We start from the raw sequence: 19464 nt of genomic DNA on the forward strand, positions 1-19464 counted from the left end.
TTTACTTTGAGTCACATCAGTTAAAGATTTCACATATAGAATGGAAAATTGTCATGTTTAGCTGTTACATGAATAACTTTCTGTACCGCTTAGATTTAGAATTCTCTTGTCCCACTCCAAGCTAGCATTCAATTAAGTTAATCATTTTAGGAGTTACAGACTCAAGTGAGAAGGCAGATCTTCTCCCCTTCTTTTGTTTTTTAACTGAAAAAATCTTTGAGGCATCCAGTTTTGGAGCTGCTGCTTTGATCTCAGTGATTTGATGTTTTAATGGCCATAAAAATAGGTGCTCTGGACATCCTGCCATAAGATCACTATTACCTAGCTGACTGTTAGTTAGTTGGACAAAGTTTAAACGCATTCATTTGCATGTGGTATTGAAGGGTGACTTCATATTGAACTTATTCATAAATTAAAAAGGCTTGCACATTACATTGGCTTTTTGTAGGTTTAAATTAACTCAAATTTTAAGTTTGAATGTTTACTGTCAAAACTAGCTTGTCCTTTTATGTGAACAGGTTACTGGCAAAATCCATCTTTTAAAAGGCCACTGAAGTAAGCCTGGGGATTTGGGACTTATCAATTAAGCTGCTTTTTGAGCTCATAACATATAGAGACCATAATATTTTAAAGTTACATAAGAAAAAGGGGTGTTAACAGTGCCAGTTATCTTTAAGATAACTAAATATTTTAAATACATTTATTACGTGCCAAATTCTTTTGCTTTAATTGCATTTGGTATTTAGCCGGTGTCAGAAGCAATGTGGAATCTGAGATATTAAAGTTAATGAAAGAAGCAATTGCACTGGTCTACTTAATTAAAAAAAAGTCATTCTTTATGTGCCTTTCAGCACAGTAATGTGATCAGCCATAGCAGCTCCGTTAAGCTGTCTTGTTCAACTTTGCTTTTGCTTTTTTTAGTTTACACTTAGGCTTTGAAATGTAAAGCCAGAAAAGTTCAACTTTGGGGATAATGCTGTGCACAGAACTTAGAATTTTCTGGAGTTTGGTTTGTCACTGCTTAAACTGTGTAATTCATAACTCTTAAAGTATCATTCTCTACAGTATGTGGGTGCATGCTCTTGTTAAATCAATCATAAGAATATTTTACATGTACATAGCGAAGCATGCCTGATGACTAAACCATTTGTTGCTGTTGCTCTCAGAATTGGACCGCAGTTATCAGTTTTCCAGTCACCAGTGGAACTCCTTCAAAATCAATATTATGTTCTATAACAGCTTAACTTAAACATGATTCCTTTACCCAACTCTGTATCAGATAGGGATATGATGGTGTAACAGTTAACTGATGTAAACTGATGAGCCTGGACTGATGGGTTAACCTTCACAGTTACACACAGTAGTGTGGCAGGAAGCACAAGCAGGAGCCAGTGCTCATGGGGGACCAGCTTTCTGTGATGCTGCCTCTGTATGAGAGGCAGCAGCACAGCAAGGCAGGCAGTTCCTGGGGAGCCTGCTTAAAAACTGTCTCCCTGTATGCACCGGCTCCAGGAGAGCTGCCACCCCCTCACGTATAAATAGGTAACCGTTGAAAATTTCAACGGTTACACATTTACTTGAGCAAATGCATTTTAACATCCCTAGTATCAAATGTACTAAACTTATTAGAAAAATTATTGAAATGACATGTAAAGTCGTTTGAAAAGTACAGAATGAGATCGCTGATGAAAACTGTCCTGTTGGCCTGCCTGTGGAAAAATATGCTTTTATGTTGAGCACTAACTCTTAAACATTTTGAAAATTGTGATCATCAGTTTTTACTGCTATAATGAAATCCATTATCTTAGAGAAGCTGCATCTTGCTGAACTGTTCTCTTTAGCGAAGTGGGGTTTTTTAAGTAACTTTGTGATTTAGTTTGAATCCATTGTTATGCTCAGTAGCCACCCATTATGGTTAACTTTACAAGTTATTTTCTAGCTTCCTGTCTTCTGGCATGTTATCTCATCTGTAGGTGTGGCCTCGGGAGCATTTCAGAATGTGGAAACATCCTCCCAAAGGATTTCTTGTACCTAGAGGCGCTTGCTTTAGTAAGGAGATTAATTGGATTTGATTTCTGATGCGTAATGTTCATTTGTTAAAGATTGCTGTACAGATCTAAAAGGTCTTAGAACAACTAGGTACCGTATTTTCCAGCGTATAGGGCGACTGGGTGTATAAGACGACCCCCTATCTTTTTAATTAAAAGATAGGGTTTCATCTTATACCCCAGCGCCCCTCCGCCTCCTTTGCTCCCGGTGTCCCTGGTCTGCTGGAGATGGTCCCCAGCAGACCAGAGGCACCGGGAGCAAAGCCGCCAGGAGCGCCTGGGCTGCCCCCCCCCCCCCCGCCGGAGCCCCTCCGTGGCTTTGAAAGCCTCGGGGGAAGCCGGCGGGGGGGCATCCCAGGCGCGCATGGGCTGCGCCCCCGCCGGAGCCCCTCCGCGGCTTTGAAAGCCTCGGGGGAAGCCGGCGGCGGGGGCATCCCAGGCGCGCATGGGCTGCGCCCCCGCCGGAGCCCCTCCGCGGCTTTGAAAGCCTCGGGGGAAGCCGGCGGCGGGGGCATCCCAGGCGCGCATGGGCTGCGCCCCCGCCGGAGCCCCTCCGCGGCTTTGAAAGCCTCGGGGGAAGCCGGCGGGGGGGCATCCCAGGCGCGCATGGGCTGCGCCCCCGCCGGAGCCCCTCCGCGGCTTTGAAAGCCTCGGGGGAAGCCGGCGGCGGGGCATCCCAGGCGCGCATGGGCTGCCCCCCCGCCGGAGCCCCTCCGCGGCTTTGAAAGCCTCGGGGGAAGCCGGCGGCGGGGCATCCCAGGCGCGCATGGGCTGCCCCCCCGCCGGAGCCCCTCCGCGGCTTTGAAAGCCTCGGGGGAAGCCGGCGGGGGGGCAGCCCATGCGCGCCTGGGATGCCCCGCCGCCGGCTTCCCCCAAGGCTTTCAAAGCCGCGGAGGGGCTCCGGCGGGGGGGGCAGCCCATGCGCGCCTGGGATGCCCCGCCGCCGGCTTCCCCCGAGGCTTTCAAAGCCGCGGAGGGGCTCCGGCGGGGGGGCAGCCCATGCGCGCCTGGGATGCCCCCCCGCCGGCTTCCCCCGAGGCTTTCAAAGCCGCGGAGGGGCTCCGGCGGCGGGGCATCCGGCGTACAAGACGACCCCCGATTTTGGGGGGATGTTTTTTAACATCAGAGGTCGTCTTGTACGCCGGAATATACGGTAACACAAATTAAGGTCAATCTGCTAGGCTATATACATAGGCTCAATGCTGCTGGAAAAAAAATCAAGACTATACCGTCACCTGCATGTTTCATATGCCTTTTTTTTTTTAACACCTCACTCTTTTCTCCCCTCCAAAAAGAGAGAGAGGCGGGAGGACAGCTGGTTAAGGCCTCATGCAAATTCATGAAAGCCACAGAAATCATGAGCGCCTCCAAACAATAATCTTTGAAATATTTCTTTAAATGGAAAATGTCTACAACAAAGTCTTCAATACAAAAAAAAAAAAGCCTGGTCAATTTTAGGGACAGAATGAATTTTCTTAACAGTTGTAAAATGCATGCTGGTTTTTAAATTTACTAAATTAAGTTGTAAAATTAATTCCATGCAAACTAGGTGAAATCCAATACTTTGCTGTTTATGCGCATGTTTTTTAAATAAAAAATCATTTTATACAGAACCTTAGTTATAGAGTAAAAGTGTGTTCCTCTTTTTGGTACTAGATAGTGAGGGAGAAAATGGAAACCAGCATTGGCTTTCTTTAAAGCTGGGATAATCAAAACTTGCAATTCTAGGTGGTTTTAACAAAATTTTCATGGAGCTATCACTGTGTTAGTCTACTGGGGAGCATCTCAATTTGGGGAACCTGAGGGCAAGGAGCAGCCTGAGGCCGGCTGCGGCAGCTGGCACCCTAGGCGGAAGGTGCAATTGGCGCCCCCACCTGCATGGCCGTCAATGGCTGTGACGTAATCACAGGGTGCCCGGGCGCCCTAGGCGACCGCCTAGTCTGCCTAGGCTCACAGACTGCCCCTGCCTGAGGGGGATCTTACTGGGCCTGTCATACCAATATTTGCCTCAGGCCTCTAAGTGAATTGTAACTAAGAAACTGTGGTTTTGGTGACTAGAGCAGAGCTTTTGAACTGTGCCCTCTCTGAGATCCTTGTCTGTTGTCACTCTGCCTGATGCAAATCTGGGGAAATGTAACTTTAAAACTCCCTAGAAGCTTTTGATGTACTCTTTTTTTGCAAGAATATATAACTGGGTTCAAAAAGGAATTTGATAATTCATGGAGACTAGGTCCATCAACAGCTATTAGCCAGGGTAGTCAGGACCATCACTGTGCCGTGAATGCCCATAAGCCCCTGGCTGCCAATCCTGAGACTGAACAAGAGATGGATCATTTAGTGATTGCCCTGTTTTGTCCATTCTCTTTGAACTATCTGGCATTGGCCACTGGCAGAAGACATGATATTGGGTAGATGGACCATTGGTCTGACCCAGCATGGCCACTCTTACGTTCCTATCTGTGTTCATATACCCGACACCTCATTTGCAAGATTCCAAACCTGTATGTAAATTACAAGAAAAACATATTGCTGACCATCAGTTGTAAGACACATTCAGCACTGAGATTGATGTTCGAAAGCAGGGATGAGGAACCTAAGGCCCAGGGGCTAGATTTGGCCCCCAGCTTGCCTGGAAGCAACTCCCAAGGCTCTAGGCTTACCAACCCTATCATTGGGGAGCCCAAACTGGCACTCCAGTCCCATGCCTCCCACATCTCCACTTGCCTGTTGTTGGAGGAGGAGCCCAGAGCCTCGTGGGCTGGAGTCAGGAGAACCACAGCGAGATCTGATCCATGGGCTCTGCCTAGCGAGGGAGGAAGTGGCTCCATGCGCTGCCACTCCCCTTCCCTCAGCTAGAGCCGTAAGCGCTGCCTGGAGGTTTTTCCCCCACAAAATCTTCTAGCCTGGGCCAACCTAGGCTCTGCAGTGCTAGGGCAATGTGGGGGTGTATCTTTCTGCTTCGCTGTTGGAGACCATGTGGGTGAGGTGGGTTATTTGGGGGTGGGGATGGCTTCTACTTTTGTGCAGTCCTCAACCCAATACAAGGTTCCCTACCCCTGTACTGACGGTGGAAGCATTGGTATTGCTCCCTGTCAAGACACCCAGTAAACACACACGTCTTGGAGTTTCTTTGTTTCTAGACTAAGTTGGGATGTGTTGGATGCTTTCTTGACTTTTTCTGTGTTCTAGGAAACCTGGTCCTTAATCTTAAAGTCAATATGAATAGCAGAAGCCTGCTGAGAAGCAAATAGGCAGTAATTTCTGGAGTAGAAAGGAAACGATGTACTTTTTGAAATCGTCCTCAATGTGTTAGAATGTGAGGGGACTCTTGTGGTAGCAAAGGATTCTGAGAACAGCCATACCAAGTCAGACTAGTCCATCTAGCCCAGTATCCTAACTTTCTGCCAGTGCCAGATGCTTCAAAGGGAATGAGCAGAATGGCAATTATCAAGTGATCTATCATCTGTTGTCCAGTCCAGTACCTGGCGGTCACAGGCTTTGTACAGTAATACAATAGAAATCCAAGCAAGATGTGACCATTTAAAAGACCAATCCAGGAAGGTGTCTGAAAACATTAAAGTAATTCAGAATATAATGTGGCTTCTTCTGGGAATATGAAGTCGTTGATCTGGCGTATGTTTACACTTACAACCACTACAGCAGCACAGCTGCAGTTTTGCCACTGTAGTGTAGACACTTACTGCTGCTGCGGAATGGGGTTTTCCATTGCAGTACTAGAATCCACTAAGTTGAGAGGGAGAAACTAGCTTGACAGAAGAATTCTTCCGTCAGCATACTGGTGATCACACGAGGGCTTCCATCTTGGGGATGGGAAGTTTTCACAGCTCTGAGCCATGTATCTAGATCTACCCAAGTTTTGTGTGTGGATCAATGCCCAGAATAAGAATGTGTAAGCAAGTGTCTTGCCACAGTGAGTTATTGGCTAAACTGTATGTGACTGAACTATGATTCTGGAGTACTTGGCACAGTCAAACTTTCAAAGAACTGCTTCTTTTTTTTTCCCCAACCAGTAGTTTTCACCATGGCTTTTGCCCAACTTCCTTGCAGACTGCTGGGTGATACCCACAGGCTGTAGAAATATAAACATCTTAGAGAAAAATACCTTTTGTCACAATGGATCATAATCTTGTCAGCACACTTCAATTCAGTTGTTGTCATGCCAGGTTGTCTCTTTGCTGTATATAAATAGTTGTGCTAGTTTTTTTTTCTGCCCTTAGAATATTTTTTACAAATTGTATTTCCTGAGAGGTGTTCAGTGTATCATCTCAAGAGTATAAAAGGCAAATATTGTAACAGCAGGCTGTGAGGAAATCTAGTGCCTGAACCTGATTTGAGCCTTTTCCACTGATGTCTGCTGTGTATGAGTCACTTTTTTTTTTTAAATAAACTAGAATGAACTAGAGATTGCTCTCTGTGGGGTTTGAATTTAGCAGTGGCCTGAGGACACAATTTAACAGGCCAAAAACCCTTCTCTGAGCAAGCAGGTCCTAATCATCATAAAATATATGCCTATATAGGCTCTGACTTTCTGCTGTCTCTCTTTGGGGGAGGGGGGGGGGATGATACTGCGTTAACTACCCTAGGATCTTCTTCCACCAAGAATAGTAACAGTAGCAGGATGTGAAGAAGGGGTGGGAGGGAAGGGTTTGTGCCTATGTTAGTATCTTTTTGTTCTTTTGAAGAAAAAAATCTGAAAACTGCTGGGTGGATTTAGTATTTCTTTTTTTAAATCCGTTTGGGTTTTTTAAAACTGGTATTTCTACCTGGAAAAATTGTGTCCTGCTCAAGGCCTGAAAGGATTGTGACGTGTTGATGCCTGAGAAAATGTTGCTTGTATTCAGATTTAAATAAAATAAGTTTTAAAAACCTACTTAATTAAAATACTTTGGAGAAAAACTCTTAAATTCGACATGTCCACTTCTTTGTAAGGGCTTAAAACACTAAATACACACTTTTGTTTTGCCAGATGTTTTACTAATAGAACAGAAGTCCAGACTTGACGTTGTTATTTCTAAGGCTATAACCCCCAAGCAGATTAAAATATTTTCACTTTAAAGACACATTTACTTGATCATTCTCTCTGAGAAATGTTGAGCAGAAATAAAGGCCCAGATATGAGCAACAAAATATTAGAGATGGAAAGGTGTCTGTATGGAGAGGTTGAAAGACTAATTTTAAATGTAAATTTCTTCTACAGATAAGAAGAGGGAACACATCTTTTCATGTAAAGTAACAAACGGCTTAGAAAAAGCTAAACGGGCACAGCTATTTACCTTCTGTCCTTGATTCAGAAAAAGGGAACATTCTTAAAAGCACGCAAATTGAACTGGTTAATGTTTTTTGCATAATTAACCTGTGGCACTCACTCCAGTAAAATCATTGTGTGCTTTGTAGTTTTCACAAATCTCTTGGACATGTACATGGGTAGTGAGAGCATCCACAGTTATATTGACTGGAATATACATGGCTTATGCTGTCAGGTGGGTAGACTCTTAACCAAAAAGACATTGCATAGGGATGGCCATAGTGAGTTAGACCAATGGTCCACCTAGCCAAGTAAACTGTCTTCCAATATAGGGATGTTAAATGGCATTTAATTTCCATCAACTACTTGATTAGTCCATAAATGGGGAAACTGCAGAGCAGCAGCATGGCTAGCTCGCGGCCCAAGAGTTCCCAGGCTCTTAATACCTTTAAAAAGCAGAAGCACCGTGTCTTAGACTGGGCGTGAGGCAGGACAGCTGATTCCTGAATCACGACCGGTCCCCCACTATGCTTCTGCCTCCTCTGCCCTCCCTGCCCCTCCAACATTGCCTCCTGTCCTCTGATAGAGGCAGCAAAATGGGGGGAGTGACTAGCTGAGTCACTACTCGACTACCCGATAAGCATATGCTTATAGGAGAGTTGACTAGTTGCTTACATCCCTATTCCAGCAGTGGCTGGTGCAAGATGCGTCTGGCGGAATGAGCAGAACAGGGCAATTTGTGATCCAGCTCTTGTTGCCAGTCCCAGCTTCTAGCAGTTTGGGACACCTATAGCATGGGGTTGTGTCCCTGACCATCCTGGCTAATAGCTATCGATGGAACTATATTAACTAGTTCTTTTTGGATCCAGTTATATTTTTGTCTTTCACAGCATTAGCTGGCAATAAAACCACAGGTTGACTGTGGTGTGTGATGAAGAAATATGGTTTATGTAGTGGTGAATTTTTATATTCAGTATTCTGACTTTTTCAGAATGACAACTTTTAGTGGCTTTTATTCCAGTCTGCAGTATTTGTGTGCATAGTCTTTTCTTGCCTTTTACTAAGTTTAAAAATGGCTTGGCGGTTAACCTCTTTAGAGTGATGAGCACCTCATCACAAACATTGAGAATCTTATGAAACAGTACATTTTTTGTATGTGATTGTGTAGGCCTGATATGTACACAGTGTTTTACCTTACATCTGCGTGTCACTTTTCATCTCAAAGGATTTCAGATCACTTTGAAAACTGTGTAGGGATAGCTTCATATGTCACTCACATGCAGCCTACTCAGTCTGATAATACTAAACAGCACTTCAGGACAAGCAGAGGAGAATACTCCATGTCCCTGAAACAGCTGAATGAATTTTACGTAGCCAGAATACAACAGCCTGAGTTGGAATTGTCCTGAAGTAACCCTGTAAATTTAATTTGCCGTAAGGCGTATCTGAGGCTTAATCTCCAGTGTGCTTGTCCCTGGGGGAGCTTTCTCCAGACTTTGTCACAGAGTGTTTGGCCATCTGCATCATCTGAGAGTTGGAATCTTTGGGAGGTCTACACCAATCCAAACTGCAAATAGCTCAATAAGATGAAGGGGAAGAATCAAGGAGTTGTAGTTTGCCGTTTCTGCCATTGAAAACTTGCGTTCATGTTTTCACAAATGAAATTTCTTTGGGAGCATGCTCCAGTAGACATCCGTGCATGTGAAATACTTAGCAGACAATTTGATTTTAACAGTTGTTCCCATGAGTAGAAGGGTCCAAGGAAGGATTTAGATGTTTGGGTGAAGCAATAGCTCCCAGGAATATAGCAGACCAGACCAGTAGATGGTGGAGTTTTTGCATTGACAGTGGCCAGTATTGGCTAGTTCAGAGGCATGTGCAAGGAACCCCATAGGAAAGAGTTAGGAAGCGCCTGTGTAATGAAACTTCCTCCTAAACCATTATGTTCCCCCTCTTAGCTAAATGGGCCTACTCTTCTGTCTCTTCACATGGAAGTGACTCCAAGCTGCTGATCTCTTCATTGTCCATCTCTGAATCCTTTCTCTTCCTGCTGTACCTTGCAACTGTGCAACCCGTTTGAATGCAAGACTCCAGAGGAGGGGTAATCCGTGATTTATGTAATAGTGTAATATTTTAGTCTTCCTTATCTGACTTAGTTGCCATTGTCACAGAGCAGAAGTTTTCATTGAGCTAGTCTCAGTGATGCTCGAGTCTCCTTTCTAAGTTTGATTCAGAGCCAGCATTGTGTACAAAGTTTAAATTCGTTCCTTCAAATACACTTGTCAAGATTGAGCTTTTTAATTTCTTCCAAAATATGAAGGGGGGAAAATACATAGTGTTCCTACAGAGAAAAGTACCCAACCTATACTGTAGCTGTCCTTAAAATCCTGTCAAATATAATGTGTTGCAAAATTTGTTTGCATTTAAATCTTACAGATTTTACCAGGTCACATTTGATACAAAAATCACCACTTATATCTGATCAGACCCAAAGTATACCTTGTTCCTGAAACTATTTGAATAAAGATGAGCTGGAGCTCTGAATTCTAAGGAGGAAATAACTATTCTGTATTGATTTATCCAAAATTTGGGATGCTCTGTACATTCTGACACTTGGTTTGTGGGAATTTTGGAGGCTGGCAGTTTAGAAAGAACCCAAACCTCGATCCTACATGCCAAATATTATCTATGCGAAAAAGCAAGTGGGTCTCCATAGTGGGGTGGAAATAGCTTAAATATGCTGTTTAATAGCTCACCATAACCCTTTTATTGCTGAGTCACCTCCTCTCCTACTTCCTATTGCAGAGATTCTGGCATGATTGGGGTGGAGGGAGGGAAGGGATTATATCATCTCCTAACTATATCTTAAAAATACAAGATTTCATTTCCATTTCCCCCCCCCCCCCCCCCCCCCCAGAAAATAAACCAGCAAATTGTTCCTTGGCTCAGACCTTGTATGGTGAGATGGTAGGAGGGTTAAGACAGGCAAGGATTTTGACTAGCTGCTATTGTTAAATGGTTTGTTCTTTGTATAATGAATTGGCTTCAAAACTTTGTTCCAGGTGTCCTTTCCCTGGAGGGTTTTGAGGAGCAGCTGTGAATAGGAGTGTGTAGCTTGGGCACAGTAAAACTATTTCAAAGAGTGGCCAATTTTTAAATGATGCAACTTTCTGTATTCCTCAATGGGGCATTTGTAATCTGCTGGCACTCTGGCTGGTTTCCTTATTAAGAGTTTTAGTTATGGCCATACTCTGGGAAGCCAGTAAGTCTTGTTCTCTATGATGTTTGTACAACAGCTGTAGCTCAAAGTAAAAGTCCATGTAAAGGCTTTTCACTCTTGTCTTTTATCTTGCTGACAAACCGATCCCCCAGCATCTTCCAGTATAAGCCCGTCAGTGAATCCTGCTGTGCAACTGGGAGGTCTTGGGAAATGACATGAGTGAGCTGTATGAAGGAGATGCAGTGACTTTTTTTCCTTTTGTGCCCACTTGTTTAAGTTCTGGCTTTTCCTCTGCACAGAACTCCAGACCTGTCTTTGCACAATTCATTAACATCAGAGTCTGACAAGAGAGCTTATTTCAGACATTGAACTCCAAAATTCTCCATTCTGTTACTAAAACATGATGGAAACTGGCTTCCATTCTATGGCAGCGCCCTCTGTTCTGTAGAGGCACCTTCACTGCAGGTCTCATATATCATCTTTTTCAGCAAGGTGCCCACTAGGAATGCCAGTTGCGATTAACTTTCATTTCCAACACAGTCACAATCTGTTCCTTTTGAGATGTGTGTTATCCTTGCACAGTTTATATGGCGGATCAGGGAGGGTGCCATTCCTTTGAGCATGTGTTGTCTTTATTTTCATGACCTCGGGAAATTACGGTAGGTATAATTATAGGAGTTAGTCTAATAACAGCAATGCCAGCACTAGAGTTTAAAGCAGCTTGATTGAAAACTCCTAATATACAGATAACTGGGGGGGGGGAGGCGGCGCGGCTGTTTGATTTCACTTAACCGTTAAATGATTTCACTTTCCTAAGTGAGGCTTTGCATAATGTACCTATGGGAGATAATTCTAGTGACTTGTACAGTGAGTCTTGTATAAACCTTATCTTGTCAAAATGGGTTTACAAGAGATACTTGGTATAAAACCCTATGAGATTGCTGTCAGAATAAACAGTATTTAACACTTTTCTGTGGCTAGTGTAACCTGTTCTTTGCAAAGGTAGAGCCATGGCAATCTTTTAATTAGTTCTCTGTGGGACTGACCTTTCAGGTGTATGTGCTAAGTCTTTTGAAAATCAGATTTTATTTTTTACAGAGCTGTCTGTCTTTTGTCTTAAATTCTAAAATGTACATGTTACACTGCTTAACAGACAGATGCAGGTCGCACATCGATAACCTTCCATGTGATGTCAGTGCTGCTGCACCATTTTGCTTACATGTCATGATAAAATGGAAAAGTCTCTGAAATGGAGGGCAGGCTCTTGTATTACTGTGATATGATTCCATATTGAAAAGCAAATATAGTGTAATTGATAATGCAATTGATGTTGAGCAACAAGTCCTGCTGCCAGTGACTTCATCTGTAACAAATATTAGTGCTCTTGAGATTTGTGTTAATGACTACATGAAAGATTGTAGGCAGAAAACAGCCATATTGTGCACAGCTCAGTAGAATTTGGTGATATGGGAAGAACACTGCCATCTTAAAGATCTCATTTCTTAGTTTGCTAATACTAAGGAGTGGGGAATGTGGTCATAGTTAGTTAATTAAAACTACATGCTTAACTAAGGTATAGCTCTTCAGTATTAGAACCTAAGGTAGTGGCTTTCTCCTGGCTCAGAATACAACAGGGTTGTAATAATATAGTCAATTAACCGATAAGCAAGAGCTTATCCGTTAATGCTATAGACGACACTCATTTTTCTCTCCCCACCACACTCCCCCGGCCAGTAAATTTTTTAGTAGGCTGGCCAGCAGCCGGGCTTGGTCCGGGACATACCTCTGCTGCGGCTCTGTATTTAAAGTGTATTAGAAGCCAGGTGGGCAGGCTCACAGCAGGTCTGGGAGCTCAGACTCCCCCCACTGTATTGGAGGCAGCAGCGCAAGGCAACAGGCAGCTGGTCTGTGAGGGGAGCTGGTTTTTACACAGCTGATACAGAGGTAGCAGTGTGGAGTGGCAGGGGGCTCCTCAGGAGAGGGGCCCGAGCACACTGGCTGCTGGCCCCACCTCTGGGGATGGAGCTGGTTTTTAAACTGTCTCCCCTCCTGGAACAGCTCCCACCTGGCACCCCCACCGCTGCCTCTGATCCAGAGTCAACAGTGTGGAGTGGCAGGGGGGCTCCCCAGGAGTGGAGCTAGATTGCACTGGCTGCCAGCCCTGCCTCCTGAGACCTATAGAATAGTCAACTAATCAATTTAGAATTCATGAGATTAATCAACTATTCAATTAACCAATATTTCACATCCCTAGATTGCAGTAGCTAGGCCTCATTGGAGGGATAAGTAAATTCAAGAGGTGAGTTTGATATTGAAATCTTGCAGTTAATCTGAAATGGCAACTTTGTTCTGAGAGCCTTAAAAATGAGCATTCTGTTCTGAATAATTGTTTTTGAAATAAACAGTTTTGTAGACTAATGCGAGAGAGATGTGGTTCTAAGTGACTTTTAAAAACTATCTTTTATATCGTGCATACATGCAGGAAACATTTTGTTTTTTGAAAAATCATAAAATCTGTTTAAAATAATTTGTCCTTTTTATCATTCCCTGGAATCTATTTAGCTGAAAATGAGTTAAAATAAATAACTTGAAGTATGTGTTTGTGGCAAAATATATATTTGAGTTGGTGTACTAATCCTACATTAAAGGCACGTTATGCAGCAGTGTTGCTGTTGGCATGTGCTTCTTGCCCCCCCTCAAAGATTTGGAAATGCTAATTTACTTAGTTTTTTGTTCCTTTTAGGGAGCAAGGGAATCAACAAGATGCCCCAAAATAATTGACTTCTACTTAATAAAAACTAAGTATTAAGTCAGCCGGAGTAAAGGATCTGAAGCTTTTGCTGAGGTCGCTTCAGGACTTGCAATTAATTCAGATGTTAAGCATGTTTGAGATTGTTGCAGTTACTAAGGACTCTGTTAACAAAAGATTAGGGGTTTTTTTAACCTCATAATTTCAGCCACGTGTCTGACACTTTGTCACATTTTCTGTGGTTGAAAGAGAGGTTTTGGTGCTTTGTACCTTCATAGAAGCTTGCTCATCTGTTCACCGGAAACCTCCAGGAAATGGAAAAACAAGCTCCAGGTGTGTTTCGTTGTGCACTCTAGAAATACTGTACTCTAAATACCTGACGTGCAGGCTTGCAAGAAACACTTAACTTTGGTTTCTCAAAATGGCTGCCAGATGTGTTGCCTCTACTGAATCCCTTGTGTGTTGGAGACTGGAAATGGAGGTTGTTACTACTTTGAAAGACTGAAGGAAAGACCGCAAAAACTATTCTTAAACCCTGTGCCACTGAGCGTACAGAATATGAACCTGAAAGCTGCAATGCCTGTGGAAGACTTCCTGTGTCAGGAGGTTTGGGAGCCTTACCCAGTGTGTGCTACGTCATTGTTTGAGAAGAGGAAGTCTGTTTTATAGGTTAAACTCAGAAGCTGAGGCTGGACTCTGTTGCTGGGTCCACTGCTACCATTAGGATTCTCTATGGAACAAAATCCCTGTAGCTTCCAAACTGATAGCGGCAGACTCACTGAAGAGGCTGATATGAGACACATCTAAAAATATGCTTGCAAAGACTAGCTTACAGTAGAACATCTGAGACACTTGCTAGCTTTATCATGGCTTGTCTAAGTGATGTCACTGAGTGAGGTAAGGAGGACTCGAGTTATAGAACACTTGACTAGCAGTCACTTGTTTCAGGCCTCTCCTACTTAGAGATTGGTATTCACTAGCTAAAATGGTAACTGGCATTTCTGTGATGCCTTGTATCAAAAGAGCTCACCAATCTCTCTCATTACACTTCAGCTTCTGGTGGGACTGAATAGGTATTTGAAGTGAGAGATACCTATCTCTTAGAGCTGGAAGGGACCTTGAGAGGTCATAGAGTCCAGTCCCCTGCCCTCATGGCAGGACCAAGTACCATCCCTGACAGATTTGCCCCAGATGCCTAAATGCCCCCCTTGAAGATTGAACTCACAACCCTGGGTTTAGCAGGCCAATGCTCAAACCACTGAGCTATCCCTTCCCCATCTCAAAACTAGGGAATGTAAAATTTTGATTAATTGGCTAATTGATTAGTCGATAAGGGTGCCTGTGCCTCTGCCTTTGAAGTGCCTCTGCTGTGCCCAGGTCTGTTGCTACACTTCAAAGGCGAAAGTGCTGTATGGAGTACTGGGCCAGCGGCAGTCCCCAGCTGACCCCAGGCTCCAGGAGGCACTGCCACTTTGAAGCACTCCCTTCTTCCCCCCTACACACCTTGCTGCCTCTTTCTGATAGTGGCAGCAAGGAAGGGGAAGCGACCAGTCAGCTAGCGTGTCAACTAGTTGTTCATGTCCCTACTTAAAATAAAGCCCCACTCCTTTAATTTCAAGTACTTGTATGGCCCCCGTTACTGTAGTATCTGAGCTGCTCACAGTAATGTGTTTATCCTCACCAGACTTTGGAAGGCAAGGCAGTGCTATTCTCTCATTGTACAGATGCAGAACAGCAACATAGAGACTGAGACCTGCCAGACACCCCGTAATGTGCCTTCAGCAAAACAGGGTATTGAACTCAGATCTCCCACTTCTATGCTAGTGCCTTAACCAGAGCATTCATTCTGTGCAGGAAAGAGGGCTCCCTGTGCTGAAGTATGGATTGCATCCTTGAAGTTTAGCTAACAGCCACAGTAAACTTAAGACAGAGTTAAAATAAAAGTAAATACGTGTTTTGAAAACAACGGGTTGAACCTCCAGCGACCTGGGGACCTGACCAATGCCAAATCAGAGAATTTGCCGGACCATGTGCGGTCACTATTGTCTAGCAGCATTACAATACTCCCACTGCTCTCAGAAGATATTTAGGGGTAAACTAGAGCTAAAGAACAGCACAGAACACTGAGAGCCAGGACTGGTGGCTGAAAACAAATTTTATGGGACAGTGGGAAACTTGGCCACACCCATAATAAGTGAACATCCAGCTAACTAAAATAATGCCAGATGGACCAGAGAGTGCAGGATTAGAGAGGTTCAGTCTGTACGTGGAAACTTGAGCCCTCTGTGTCTGACAGCAGTTATGTTTCTTCTGACAGTGATCTGATTAAACCATAACTCGGGCAGGAAGAAAGATCTGTTGAAAACTGGTTTTTAAAAAACACTAAGCTCATTGTTTTGGGAAAAGTAAAAGAAAAAAGCTAACACCTCTCTTACACTGTTGTAACACTGAGACAGCTGGAGATTCTCAGTTAGATATGTGCTTTCTGTGCTCACTTATGCTGACGTTTTGTCATCAAAATTTGCATGGGCAACTTTACATTCAGTTCAGTTTTTGATAGTGAAGGAGAAAATTGTATTGATGTGTATATGCAATTTGAAGGTTATATTCACATTTGTTACTGATATGAGACTAAATTTCACTCCTCTAAAATTTTCAGTTTTCCAAATTCTCTGCCACGTTTGCTGCTTCAGCCAGCCAGTCTGCTGGTTCTTCTGTATGCTTTCTACTGGAGCTGCTCATGGCCACAGTCCAGGATCCTAGCAAATATTTTTATACAATTCAGTTGCTTCCAGAAAACTGCCAGAATTGTAGTTAAGCTATATGAAAAGGGTTTCCACCCTTCCCAATCTGATCAAGCATTAACTTGGTAATTCTTTCACCAAAGGCCTTATCACATAGACAGGAAGGAGGTGTGGACGAGGAAGATTAAAAAAAAATAATTGGAAGGGAGGCACAGAAAATACTATTCCAAGGACTGTGGATTTTGACTCATGTATGCAGTGTAACACATCTGGTTTGGCGATACTCTTCTTGACATGGTGGAGTATCCCTTCATTAATGGCCATAGGCTCATTCTTTGAGTCAGACAAATCTTACATTCATATAGTCGATTCAGATTGCATATAACGTTGCTGGAATATCAGGGCCGCCTTATGATGGATGGTATCTGATGCAGATTGTTTTTCCTGCCTGTTAGCTAATTCCAGCTCATTGGTAGGTGTAATGCGTTGTTTCTTCTTGGGCAGATGATTTTCAACAACTCACTAAAAGTATGTCTAAGCTGGAGTGGAGATGTGCTTTCCAAGTTGGGTAACAGGGTGTGTATATACTAGCTCTTACTGAGTTTGTGTTCCCCTTCTCTCTTTAGTGCACAAGCGGGGGAAGGAGGGTAGCAATTCTGAGCCTAATTCTGTCAAGGGCCCTCAGTGTGAACAGCATTGGGACAGGGAGTCATCCCAGCACTCACTGCCTTTATACTTTTAGCTCATCTCAGTCCAAGCTAATGAGGGTGTCTCTTCATGCTGGAAATTGTACCTCCAGCTCTAGTGTAGACACACCCTCAGTTGAAGAGGGGTTGTGGCTGTAAACTAAGATACATACAGTCTCTTGTTTGGGGGAATTTGCATGTATTTCTTGGACAGGAATCTGATCCAGTCTTTCAGCAGGCTCTCTGATCTTTAAGAGCACACTCTTCGAATGATAAAGTTGCATCTACTATATATTTGAGAGAGTCTGTCTGTCTGTCCAAGAACTCCTCCTAAACAGTAAGAGCTAGGACCGCCACATTTGGTATATTGCTTTCTCTTATCATAACTTAAAGCCACGTACGGTTTGGTTGTGCAAGGAAAATGGGGTGTGTTTGGAGCGGGATTCCTTCTCATAAAACCATACAGGTGAAAGGGGCTGGTTGGGGGCATATCCCGCCCCCATCTGCGACTGTTCCAGCCCTGGGACTCCCACTCTTGAGGCGCCCTTTACATCTCCCCCCTATATTTGTATGCGGACATTGCTGGCTACCAGGGAGCAAGAAGAAAGTGCAGTTTGCTGTATTCCTCATTCTGCGGTGAGCATGGGGGCAGATGAACTGTGCACTTGCTTTCACTACCTGACAGGGACAGGAAGGGGAAGAGCAAGCAGCACTGGTGCAATCTCGGGGAAGGGAAAGCTCCTTCCCCCCGCCCATCACACACAGTCTCTCCTGTCCAGAGTCCCTGCTCACCCCCCAACCCTAACTCCTGCCCTGAGCCTGACCTTAAGGACCTGAGCAACTCTGGGTAAATGTGCTAGGTGGTGTATATATTTTCAAGGTAGTGAAGCTTGCATCTACGAATGCAACGATTTATATGGCACCAAAAGTGTAGTGTGCATTCTTGATGCAAAGGGTAGGGCAGGCACATAAGCACTTAATGTGGAGGGCTGATTCTAACAGCAGAGTATTTTACGGTGGGAGTGAGTGTTACAAAGATTTTATTTGCTTCATCGGTGATAGGAGGTATATTAAAGGAGCTGCACACAGAAGGAGCACATCAATGGAACCTGAACAAAATGGAGAAGACTCCTGGCAATGGAAGCTCCCAGAATTATTCTGGGCTATCTTGAAAAGTTACAAGCTGAAATCGGAAAGTAAACTGTCTTTGTATCTTCTTGTAGTAACCCTCCATTGAGCGAGGAGATGTTGCCTCCAGGGGAGTGGATGTGTCATCGCTGCACTGTGCGCAGAAAGGTAAAACCTCTTATCCAAACATGGTTCTCTTTGGCTCACTCTCCCAAAATGTTAACTCTTCATTTTCCAAATGTCTGTCACTCATATTTGTTCTGCTCTTTTTCCTCCTGCCAGCCTTTCTTGTCCCACCTAGTTCTGCTCCAGTGTGTATGCGATCATGGTACTGTAGGAAGTAAAATGAAGGTTAGACAGGCTGGGGACAGCCAGGGAGATTTGGATTAGGAGGTGATCTCTAAGCTAGTCCCAAATGCCTGAACTAATGTTCCTTATTCTAAATCTCAAAACTGAACTTGCGTTCACTTACAAACATTAATTTAGTGACATACCCTTAGCAAGCAGCAATTTTCTACATTGAATCCTGGACAGGAAAAAAAACTACACTAAAAAAGAAATCCGAGGGAATAATTCTGCATGGGCAAAGTAGATAGACCAGTTGTGGCTTCCTATGGCTTCCCATCTTTAATGTCTGAGTCTTTTATTCCAGTGCTTCATGACTCTGGCTAGTAAAAACAAAACAGTGATTCCACAACAATTTCCATAGCAACAGACTGAAATTGCTGTGAATGATGACTTCCTTATTTGTAAGAACAGGATGGAGAGATGATTGGGCAAGATTGTAGCTTGGTTTTTTGACATGCTATTTCCTAGGAAGCTGGCCTTGCTAAATGTAAACACGATTTTGCAGCAATGACGTCTTCAGGCTGTGTAGCCGAGTGTTTTAAGAGATTTTGCACCAAATTATCCAGGAAATCTTTCATATGAAGTGACACAAATTCACCTCTAACGCACTCTTTTTCTCCCAACGTGCCATATTTTATCAGATCTCTTGCTCCTGGCACATCACTTGTGATGCTAGTCTACCCTGAAGACAGTTAGTTACACTTCAGAAATTTGTCACAACAATAAAAAAGCTGGCTTAAAAACGCAATGGCTTTGCTTTCTCTAATTTGAATGGCTAAGCCCTTAATGTTTGCTCATTCCAGCACCTCTCACAAGTGCTGCTTCTGGAAAAACTGTTAGACAAAAGGCTGTGTGTCTAGTGGCTCAAATTTGTTTTCATTCTGCTTCTGATTTCTTTCCTGTTTTGGTGGGGAGGGTTGTTTTTGTTTTTGAGGAGGAGGAGGAGATTGAGTGGTGGTTCTCCTTCTCCACGTACAACTGGCATTGCATCTATTCTTCCTTGGAGGGTCACATGCTGCACTTCACAGCTTTCATGTAGATTAATGTGAATGCTGTGTCCTTAGATTGTGCTGGAGGTGCCCCTTGTGATTCATAACAAATCATGCCCATTAGAGCCATCAAAAACTACTACTGGCTGGCTGGAGACCTCAAAATTAAACCAGTTGCTTGCCAAGCCCCACCATTAGTCCGCTTAACGTTATACATATTCCAAGTTCCTTTCCATACCCACCCATTCTATTAGGGTGGTTTTTAATTACTTGCTGCCCATGGCAA

The 19464-nt window shown here is 43.7% G+C and overlaps 1 protein-coding gene across 3 annotated transcripts in view; it reads left to right on the forward strand.

Moving 5' to 3' along the window:
- PHF12 (PHD finger protein 12) overlaps nt 1–19464 on the forward strand; it is a 46051-nt gene that overhangs the window by 5342 nt on the left and 21245 nt on the right. For all 3 annotated transcript variants that reach the window (XM_075904522.2, XM_089772137.1, XM_075904521.2), the window contains exon 3: nt 17937–18009. In XM_075904522.2, coding sequence (XP_075760637.2) covers nt 17937–18009 — 73 coding nt within the window. The remainder of the gene's footprint in view (nt 1–17936; nt 18010–19464) is intronic.

Source organism: Pelodiscus sinensis, chromosome 21, assembly GCF_052426305.1.
Source record: "Pelodiscus sinensis isolate ZL-2025 chromosome 21, ASM5242630v1, whole genome shotgun sequence".
Lineage (NCBI taxonomy): Eukaryota > Metazoa > Chordata > Testudines > Trionychidae > Pelodiscus > Pelodiscus sinensis.